Source organism: Centroberyx gerrardi, chromosome 8, assembly GCF_048128805.1.
Source record: "Centroberyx gerrardi isolate f3 chromosome 8, fCenGer3.hap1.cur.20231027, whole genome shotgun sequence".
Lineage (NCBI taxonomy): Eukaryota > Metazoa > Chordata > Actinopteri > Beryciformes > Berycidae > Centroberyx > Centroberyx gerrardi.
Genome location: NC_136004.1, coordinates 20366086 through 20377639, shown reverse-complemented (window position 1 = coordinate 20377639; position 11554 = coordinate 20366086). Strand labels below are relative to the sequence as shown.

At 40.7% G+C, this 11554-nt stretch overlaps 1 protein-coding gene across 1 annotated transcript; it reads right to left on the bottom strand.

Moving 5' to 3' along the window:
* On the bottom strand, positions 1-6150 carry LOC139908259 (phospholipid phosphatase 1-like). The gene is made up of 7 exons (XM_071894876.2): positions 6007-6150; positions 5675-5844; positions 3422-3573; positions 2933-3213; positions 2557-2614; positions 1552-1728; positions 1-1000 (listed from the first exon to the last, which is right to left on the bottom strand). The coding sequence occupies exons 1-7, from the start codon at positions 6033-6035 to the stop codon at positions 875-877; spliced, it is 993 nt and encodes a 330-aa protein (XP_071750977.1). The 5' UTR covers positions 6036-6150; the 3' UTR covers positions 1-874.
* Between the last annotated feature and the right edge of the window lie 5404 nt (positions 6151-11554).

Here is an 11554-nt window from a genome sequence, read left to right as displayed (position 1 = left end):
TTCCTTTCTAACAAAGTAGCAAAATGGAATTCTCTTTATTTGTCACTTTTTTTCCCAATACTGCTCTAAACAATATTGTTTATAGCTTCTGAGCCGTTCCATGAACAAACACAAAGAGCTTTATACAAATTGTAAAAAAAAAAATAAAATCATTGCATTGCATTTTCCATCAGAAATCATATTATTTACAAATGTTTACATGGCATGATATCAGGGAGGGGACTTTAGAGCAGGTAGCAGCAACAATCTGACTAAGGCAATAATCCAAAATATAAATATATAACTGACTGAGTTCAGTCTCCATTTTATGTTTAAGGACAGCCCAGCTTCTCTTATTCACAGGTACCAGGCCTTCTACAAGCCTGCTTGCAGTGTGCACACAGACGCTCATTATATTCTGGGCAAATGGAATTTCATTCATCCATGACGACAGCCTCAGACCAATATATACTAGTAACCACATTTCCAACAAGCTCACACTGTAAAAAAGGAATGCAATCGTTATTTTTTTAAAGCAAATCCAACATACTGTATTTTGTCTCATCATTACATAAATTATGTTATATACACACTATAACATGTTGGATTTACCTAAAAACCTGATAGAAACGTCTGCTTCTCTTTACTGGAGTAAAGTAAAAAGCATAGTTTTTCTTAGTGCACTTTTCTTCCTGTAGTTGAAGTTTACGCACCACACCAAAGGCAACAGCTAAAGCCTGCGGGCGGCATCATTGGCTCTGGGGGGAAATTATGTTGAAGAAATGCATCGAAACAGCCAGCAGTTAATGCCAAAGACCTGCAGTGCATTGATGCTCTGTGTGTTAGGTCATCCAGAACCATTTTAAGGGATCGTGGCCCTGTAACGGTCTCTGTTTCAGTCAGTGCTGCCATAGTGGTTCCCATTGGAAGGGTTGTCCTGTAAACTGGTGTGTGAGGCTTCCTCCTCCTGGGTCACCACTGGGTCAACTGGTTGTTTGAAGAAGCCAGACACAAAGAAAACCTGCGAGGAAAGAAGCACGACTGTAAATAACGGCCTCAGAAAGAAAGAGACCAAAGAGAGAACACATTCCAGTGTGCTATCCCAGTTATTGTAATTGTACTATCCAAAAAACAATGTAGATATCAACAAAGTAGACCAGTGGGGCTGCAGTAGGGCAAGCGATTATTTTTTCGATTAATTGATTAATCATTTAGTCTATAAAATGTCAAAAATAATGACAAATGCCCATCACAAGTTTCCAGAGGCTTAAGTGATGTCATAAAATTGCTTGTCTGACCAGCAGCTAGTATTCATTTTATAATGAGATGCAATGGAGAAAAATCTTAACCAGCAAATGTTTGGCATTTTTACTTGATAAATGACTGAAACAATTAATCGATTATGAAAATGATATTGATTGTCTGTCAATCAACTAATCGGTTAATCGACGAATCGCTTCAGCACTATAGACCAGACTTCTTTTTTTTCCTATTCTGTGCCATGATGACATAATGCGTAACGTCCTCTGCTGTCATTATCCAAATGGGTTCAGCTCTGACGGTGAAACTCACAGTGAGAGCAGCCACCAGAGCGCCCTGCAGGAGGCCGGCGAGCACATCGCTCCAGTGATGTTTGTAGTCAGACACCCGTGAAAGTCCCACATACAGAGCCGTTGAAATCAGGAAGAACTGGATGGTGGGGCGCAGAAGCCTCGCCCATTCTGACTTCAGTCTGGCCTGGATGTACAGCTACAGAGGGCAGAGGGAGAGAAAGAACAGACAGGCTGAGAAGTGGAAATAAACAAATTAGCTTGGGAGTCACACCTAAAGGCCAATTCACATCTAGAATGATAACTATAAAGATAACTATAACTATAGAAAGAGTTAAATCATTCAAAGTAAACAGAATGTCAACACGACAACAATAACTATAAAAACATCCAAAACTTTAACTATAGTTTTGGCTCAATCTCAGAGCCATTTTTTGCATGCAAAAAACATGGATGATTTTTGGATGATAAAACATTTTCAACCAATCAAATTAAAGTTCTAGGAAAGAAGGAGGCATGTGAATTAGTGCAGATATCGCTGTAGTGTGAATGGTTGAGCAACAACATATCGTTATAGGTTATAGTTCAAATGAGCTTTATTGCCATTAAAAACTTCAGTATCTGTTGCCAAAGCAAAACAGTGACAATCAATAAAAGTGAGTTATCTTTATAGATATCATTCTAGATGTGAATGTGTCTTTAGTGCACTCTATTGTTTCAGTTATGTTTTCACCGGCAACAGTTATAGGTAGGTATACATTTTTGTCAAGTAATGTGCCTTTGTTTAAAAGAGTTAGTCAGTTTATTGTGCTAATATAAACTGTTCTCCAAATGTTGAAGTATCTTTTTAGAGTGAATTTTCACAGTGAATATGAAACTGATAACAATAGCTTATGACACCAGGCAATTACAGTCAGATAGCCAAAGCAGAGATACAGTATATGGTGACTGAGTTATTTAATGAACCATTGTTTCTAGCACTAATATGTGAACCAAAATCGAGCTGTAATGGAAAATATGTACTTACTACAAGGAACAGCATGCAGTACATGGAGAAGGACGAATGACCAGAGTAGAAGGAAACTCTACAAAAGAAAAACAGAGAGATATTGAATGAAAAATAAGTCAGCAACCGTGTCATTAGGCGCATTCTCAGATGAAGTGTGTGAGTTAGATTCACATCACAGAAGGTCTATCATAATCAAACTCTATCATTATCATATAATTATTATAAGTTCAGGACTGAGTTCATGATTGCAAGCTGTTACGCTCAATACGAAAGGATTAATTTGGCTTTACAGGATGAAAGCTTTTAACAGTTAACATCTATTGTAAAGCTATATCTAAAACAACTAGGCTCTCTTATGCTGGTGAGGAAGCTCATGCATGTACAGGGCTTTTACCTTGCTTCATCCACCAGGAACTTGTCCCCGGTGCAGGTGAAGTTCTCTATGTACCCGCCTGTCTTGCAGTTGATGCGGTCCCAGGCCGGTTTGCACACAGCCAGGAAGTGAGGGCGTAGGCGGCCGATGGAGTACTTGGCTATGTCTGTCAGAGACTGGCTGGCAGCAGCCCCGAACAGATAGCTACCCACAGCTTTGTAGACACACGCCACATAGTTGGTCCCCAGAGACTGGTTCTTTATGTGAGACATGTAGACAGAAAGGCACTCGCCACAGATGACCTGTAACAGCAGATATTCAATATTGAGCAACTGTTTCTCGAGCAAATATCCACACGCCTTGAATAAACACGAGGACCTGAGATGAGGTGAGCAAAATTAGCAAATTACAATAGTAAGACAAACAAAACAGTCTGACAGACTACTTTTGCAGTGACACTGTAAGGTCGGAGAACTTATAGAAGAATAGGAGAGAGAAGTGTTCACTTGCCACAATCAGTGAGAATGGGATCATGACCCCCCCCAGCAGCTGGTAGGATATGGTGTCCTCTTTGAAGGGGTATCTGATAGACTCATCGTTACAGAAGAAACCCCGTTTGAATGGGTCGTGTTGAGATGTGAGGACAAAAAATGGAAGTCCAACTGGTAAAGAGAAGGGAGAGACAGACGATGACTTGAGATAGCATCTTAATGTCTCTGAAATGTGTCTTAAATCCCAAGCAGCTCGATTTCACATCAAAAGTACATGAAAATAAACGACAAATAGCTGGCGCAAAATACTAATGTTATTGAGATTTTTGAGCCATAGCCATCTATTACACATTTCTCATAATTGTCCTTCCCCAAGGATTCGGTAACAGGAAAAGAAATAGGATGACTTCAAACGATATTGGTTATTCCCCTCCCTAAGAGGTAGCTGACAATGTTTTTCACAAGTGGCTCTTGTGGGTTTGAGAAATGTTCTGTATGCACTCATGCAGTTGTTACACAATAACTGAATTAGAAAGCTTGAGGGCTTGAGTTACTCCGGATCAATAATGCAAAAACAAGCAAGTGAGCTCGAATGGGACATGGACATATTTTATTTCTGACATTCAAATCCTATGTTTTGCATAACATAATAAAGTTGTGATAAGCCTAAGAAATGCATTATGATGCCAATCTCTACAGGCATCAGCATTAGACATGCTATGACTTGATCTGATTACACATTCTTTCTTCCCCTCCCTTCTTACACTCACTTCCTGTACAGCTTTCCAGAATGTCGCAAAACTGAACAGAGATTGCAAAGGAGCGTGTTGGCCGAACTACAAAACACTTGCACTCATCCTAATGAACTAATGAGTGAGCCACACAGCAGAGCAGAGCAGGTTTTCATAAACTGCAGGATGAGTCTGCAGGAAGAATAATGTAGGTTAGCTAGGGAGGCATCCCGGTAACGCCAGACACTCTTCATGCCATTACAGTCTAAGTGAATAAGATGATCTCCCTGTGATATACTTTGTCATTTGTTACACATGTGAAGGCATATATCTTGGTGGGCTAAATGAGTTATCGCACAGTCACTGCCCTTTGATTAGGCCTATTAGCCCTTTTAGAACTAATGCAGAGCGGCCTACATGTGCCATATTTTGAACTGGTCCTAATGCAGACATCACTGGACTATTGACTTGACTAGTGTTGCATTACACTGTGACTTAGGTTTTATCTTTCTATAGATTATCTACGTTAACAAGGAAGAGACATCTCGACCTGAAGAGGAGTCCAACATTAACCCTTAAGTCTATATGAAGAAAGAAAGGAAAGGAAGAAGAGGAAAAGAAGGAGAGAGGGAGAGGGCTCATCAAAGAGGTGAGTATATAGGTAAGTATATGGTTCATCATTCTGTTTTATGATCGGTATATCAGGTAAGTATCAGTAGGTATGTATTACAGTTACAATATGTACAGTATATGAAATAAAAACACAGGTTCCATGAAACATTAGATAACAAAACAGTGATGTTAGAATACAGGGATAGGCAGGGAACAATACTTTGGCACTGGACCCAGAATATATTGTGGGTGTTGCTGCCAGGTCCAGAACAAGGAACTGGCAGAAAGACATAGAGAAGATGAGTCTACACAGGCAACAAACAGTCTGTTCTGTCTGCAGCAAAGCTCACCACAAGACACTGACTACACACCCTGGAGGACTTGCATATTAGTCAACATAGGAAATTGCACAACACAATCTCTACTGGAAAAATCAATTGAATGTGGTGGCTATTAAAGGCTGTATTCCTTCACTCTGATACATTAGTCAAAGAAATTATGCTGAATAACAACAACTGCCTCAATGTATTTGCCCAAACTATGATTATACAAGAAGTTCCACTATCTCACTCTCTCTATTTTCTGTATTTTACTGTAGCATGCAAATTACAAATGAGTACAACATTTTTGTGATATGATTACATTACAGTGAGCTAAAAATACAGCGCTCCTTGGAAAAAGTCACACAGGGTGGGCCTTTAATTTGCGTGGCCCTATTTTCCATCTTCCTGGTTTCCAAAACCTCAAGCCTCCTTAGGTATTTATCTGATGTTTATGTACACCACTTGAAAAGGCCTGGTTAGACCAGTTTATCGACTATTTAGAGCCTATACAACAATTTCAGTATACAGTTTCAGTTTTATACTTCAACCAACACTGCCTGGTAAATAGGGAAGTTAAACAGGCAGGTATGAATCAGCTTTACGTACCAAGGAGAGAACAGGTAATGTCTAGGACGATGAACGGGATCCCTCCGGTTTCAAACATGTTGCGTCCTCTTCGGCTCTCTGTCTTTGCAAAAAATGTCGAGTCCCGACTGAGCGGCTGCCGGCTGGGTTTCGGCGAGGCGAGAGACAGCCTATCTGTCGCACATGTCTCGCTATTTCTACAAAGAATTAAAACACGCTGTTGTCATTGTGCTGTAACCCGACACTAAAACTAGCGGAAGAAAAAAAATAAGGTAAAATACTATGCTCTAAGTCATAAAACACTCAACTAGGCTAAATCTAATCTAACACCAGACATGTGAATTGCCTCTCACCCTCTCAGCTTCTCACAAACCAACTTCATAATACAGCGGGGCGTCTTCAGCTCATAATAACAGCCTACGGTCCTGTCCTGTACAATGATAGACTACCGGTACAGCAAGAAGAAGCGCTCGTCTCCAGTTGTGATTATTGCTGCCTTCAAGTACCGTCGGAAATATCGCAATTACGAGGCAGCGCGCATGAACGACCCAACAAAGTGAATGGAGTGGAAAAACAAGACTGGGAACATGGGATTTTTTTTTATGATACCCGAGTTGCGAGTTGTGACGTTGAGAGGGCGGAGAGCAAACAAACTATAAACTATAATGAACAGGCTTTTGCATACTTTCCTATATTATATTGTTCTTATGTTTTATCTGTTATTTCATGTATGCTATATGTGTCCTATCTTGATCCTGTTCTCCCTCTCCCCTTCTCCTGTCTTTATCTTAATTTTTTTTTCTGAAGTGTGACTGCTTTTTGTGTGTTCATTTTATGCTATTTCTGCTATCCTTTATCCTCTCTTTTAATGTCTCTTTACAGCACTTTATTGACTCTGTAAAGCACTTTGTAACTTTGTTTTGAAAAGAGATATACAAATAAAGTTTATTGTGATTAGGCTATGATGATTATGATTCTATCTTTATGATGATGATGGTGCATATTGTTATTAGTAGTAGTAGTAGTAGTAGTAGTAGTAGTAGTAGCAGTAAAAGTGATGTATTTTATCATTGTATGTTCTTGTTTGGCATCCTTTACAAATAACATTAGACCTGTGCTTATATTTTTGCTATTTGTTTTTCTTTTAGGTGTCACCCTTATTTTTTCTAATAAATTAACTAACGCTCCGGAAATCCACAGTGGGTAGTTTACGAGGTGTGCCTGAAGGCAGCATCAGACAGGGAAACCGGTAGCAGGCGTGTCGGGCCTATCGCGTGCCTGCTTTGGCGCTACGACAGCCGTCGCCCGATGCTGAGCTGCTCCACCCGGCTCCACCTTTTACTCTGCGCGTCGCGGAGATGATGAGGTTACATCAGTGCGCCTATAAATACCCACTGAGCACAGTGGTTTCAATGTCGCGTCTATGCTTTAGCTCTCATATAGCCCAGGATCATTAGCAATTAGCAATTCATGTTTTATTACAATGCATAAACATCTGTAAATATCAAAAATATGCACCAGAGAAGTCCATATGTAGGCTACAAAATAATTATCTGAGCACAAGAAGTGATTTCAACGTGGCGTAGACTATGCTTTAGCTCTCCTATAGCCCAGGATCATTGTAGACCTGTTTTAGACCAAACAGTAAATGCATTATTACATATTTAAAACAATGGATAAACATCTTTAAATATCCAAAATATGCACAAGAGAAGTCCATATGTACAAGATAATGCTTTATTTTTGTTTGTCTTAGTTTGGTTAGGCTATGTGTAGCCCATTTTTAGCCCAATGGAGTTAAGAAATTATTGTATATCTAAAAATGCTTAAACATAGCATAAATGGCTTGAAATGTATAAAAGGTGCACATCAGAAGTAGGATATTGTGCTAAAATAGTTTAAATTGCTATTGCTCAAACTGACGTTTGAGGAACCAACGTAAAACGCTAAAGAAGAACAGGAATGAAGTTTGAGGAAGTAGCCTACATTCAGCTCTTCAGCTCTTTTGCAGGTTGCAGTAGCCTACAGTCAGTCAGCGTTGTTGTTTTTCCAGCACCAGCGTTAACAGATTTAGAAGAAAATAGGAAGAGAGAAAATCTGCACTTTCGGTATTCTTTTTATCCATAAGTTGTCTAACTTTATCGACACAATTTGAGTTGTCCATGCCATGCGCTTGTTAGCAGAGTATGCTCACTAGCTTGCTAGTCGCATATAGGGTGCTCAATTTTTAAATTAAGTGTTTGCAAATGCAAACACTTGATTTTTTTATCGGTTGAAACTCAGTATCATAAACTATGAACCCTGTCAGAGGTATGTCCTCGCTTTCATGTTCTAAGTAAAAAATAAGTGTTTTTCCTTGGAAATTTTTACATTTTACACTTGTATTTTTTCTTTTAATGTTTATCTGATTTTGTATTTATTTCTTCTTTTTTTTTATCATTTTCCCTTCAGCTACTTTCTTAGAATATGAACCCTCTGTCCACACTATTTTTTCATGTCCTAAGTAAATAAAAAATAAAAGAACTGAACCTGTGTGCAAACTTGACCACTATTCCATGTTTACACATTTAAACTTAAGTGTTGAAAATACGTGGATTAAAGGTCTAGGCTAAAACCTGGTTAAATAGGGTTGAAAAGTGAAAGTAGTACACTCTACATCATATCTTAGCTGTTGATTGGACATCATCTAAATGTCAACTCCAGAATTATTGGCACCCTTCATGAAAATGAGCACAAATGGCTGTAAAAAACGTACACATGCAATGAGTCATATTTTGGGGAAGTCGTACACTTTTATTTTAACACAATACGTTTTTCAAACACAAAATGTATTACAATATTTTTTTCTGCAAAACAGGTTTCAAAATGATTGGCACCCCTACGATTTTGGCGAAGCCTCCCTGGAGAGGAGAACAGCACCGAGCCTCTTCCTATAATGTCTGGCAAGGTCGGAGAACACTTTTGGAGGGATCTTGGACCGCTCCTCTATGCAGAACATTTCAAGATCCTTGATATTCTTAGGTTTGCGCTTGTGGACTGCCCTCTTCAATTCAGACCACAGGTTTTCAATAGGGTTCAAGTCCGGAACCTGAGATGGCCGTTGCAAAACATTGATTTTGTGTTCCCGCAACCATTTCTGTGATGATTTTGATGTATGTTTGGGGTCATTGTCTAGTTGAAAGGTCCTTCGATGGCCAAGTCTCAACCTCCAGGCAGAGATAACCAGGTTTTAGGCTAAAATATCCTGATACCCTTAGTAGAATTCATTATGCCATCGATCTTAACAAGACCCTCTGGAACACTAGCAGCAAAACAGCTTCAAAGCATCAATGATCATCCACCAGATTTCACTGTGGGCATCAGGTGCTTTTCCTTGTATGCAGTCGTCTTTTGTCGCCAAGCATGCCGATGGTGTTCGTGGCCAAAAAGTTCAATTTTGGTCTCATCTGACCATAACACGCAATTTCATTTGTAGTTCCGGTGATCCTTGGCAAAGTTCAGGCACTTCAGTTTATGGGTTGCACTCAGTAAGGGCTTCTTCCTTCCAAAGACCTTGTTGACATAGAGGAGGCATCTAACTGTTGATTTTGAAACTTGATGACCCCAGGAGTCCACTAAACTGTGCAGCTGTGAAACTGTGATCCTTGGGTTCTTCTTTGCCTCCCTCACCATCTTCCTCACTGTTCATGGGGACATTTTGCACATGCGTCCTCTTCCTGGTGAATTTGCAACTGTTCCAGATTTCTGAAACTTTTTGATTATTGCCCTGACTGTGCTTGGTGGTATTTTCAACTGTTTATGTATTTTTTTTTATATCCGTTACCTGATTTGTGTAGGTAAACAACTATCTGTCTCCTCTGAGTTGAAAGCTCTTTGGTTTTTCTTTTTTGGATGACAAAGGGATTTTGCATGTGTGCAACCTCATATTTTTACCCCAGTCAAACAGGAAATTATGAAAGGCAGCAATACAGTTTCTGGAGATTGAGATCAATTAAAAAAAATAGAATTTCATCACATACGCCACTTTCTTTGGTTTTATTTTAAATATTCTTTCCAATAATTTTGAACCTTATGTTTTTGTGCTAAATACTATTACTCAAAAAAATAATAATTTTAATTCGAGTGAAAGTAAGTAGTTTCCCCAAAGGTTTGAGCAGAAAAATTTAATCATTATGAGTAGCCTATTGTTTATTTTATGCAATAATTTTTGCTAATTTTCATTAAGGGTGACAATAATTGCTGTTGGCTGTTTGTATATGCATCATGCAATTCCTGTATGATAATTTCTTAATTTTACAATGCATCAATTCACAGTAAATGAAAAAAATTGACTGACATGGACTGATTGCAATGCAACAATGAATTTATTTGTTGCAGTGGGATTTCAGTCCCTCTCTGTTTCCTCGACTGCACAGCAGCAGCAAAGTGTTTTAAACAGCCAGCGGAAGAAGCGTCGGACTCTGTTCTTCTTCTTGTTTTTTTTCACCTTTGAAAAGTAAAAGGGTACAGTCATTGCCAAAGTTCATCTTGATGGAAGTAGCCATTAGCTACAGTGTGAACGAACCTCAGAGGAACCACAGGACCTTCATTAGGGAGGGTCAGAGGAACCAGGGGAGCTTCAGTTGGGAGGCTCAGAGGAACCACAGGACCTTCATTAGGGAGGGTCAGAGGAACCACAGGAGCTTCAGTAGGGGTTGAGTTCACGGCTCCATCCACTACAGCTGGCTGAGTGGAATCATCAGCGGGAGAAGGCGGCCTGGCGGTCCGTGGAGGTCAGAGAAGCGGAGAGCTTATCCTGAACGGCCTGTGTGACTCCGACAGCCAGGTCGCTGAGCTGCAGCGAGGGCAAGACGCACGAGAGGCTCGCCGGCTGAATCCAGAAGCCCTGCAGCACTTTGGGCACAACCAGCATCAGCACTTCCTGGGGGCCGAGGAGGCTGGAGCCAGGTCGCTGCTGCGTCTTCTCCATCAGGTTCCTGATGGCTTTGTCAGCCAGCCTGATGATCTGAGGGTCTCTGTCGATGAGAGTCGCTCAAAATGAGTTGAAATATGCATTTTCTGAAAAGACACAATTTCCCCACGGGAATCATTCAAGTTTCATCTAATCTTATAAATGTGACTTACTGAAAACAAGGACTGTTGGCTTCGAGTGAGTTGAGCACCATTCGGGCTTCAAACTCAATAAACTCAATAAATAATGAGTATAGAGAATATGTTCACTATACAGTGATCAAAAAGATGTCCAAAAGGATGTGCGTTAATGTAATGCATTGAGTCAGATGTGGAGACTGTACATTAATGTAACGTGTAGTGCCTGTGGGGGGAGGGGATAAGGGTCCGTGTCAGTGGGGGTCCTGGGGCTTGTTGATGAGGCCAGCTGCAGACGGGAAGAAACTGTTCTTGTGGCATGAGGTTTTGGTCCTGATAGACCGCAGCTTCCTGCCAGAGGGGAGTGTTTCAAAAAGTTTGTGTCCAGGGTGGGAGGGGTCAGCCACAATCTTTCCTGCTCGCCTCAGGGTCCTGGAGGCGTACAGATCCTGGAGAGAAGGCAGATTGCAGCCAATCACTTTCTCAGCGGAGCGAGTCAGCTGCAGTCTGCCCTTGTCCTTGGCAGTAGCAGCAGTGTGCCAGATGGTGATGGAGGAGGTGAGGATGGACTCAACGATGGAGGTGTAGAAGTGCACCATCATCGTCTTTGGCAGGTTGAACAGCTGCCGCAGGAAGTACATCCTCTGTTGTGCTTTCTTTGTGAGGGAGCTGATGTTCAGCTCCCACTTGAGGTCCTGGGTAATGATGGTGCCCAGGAAGCGGATGGACTCCACAGTGTCGACTGGAGAGTCTCTCAGGGTGACGGGGGTGAGTGGGGCTGGGTTCTTCCTGAAGTCCACAACCATCTCCGCT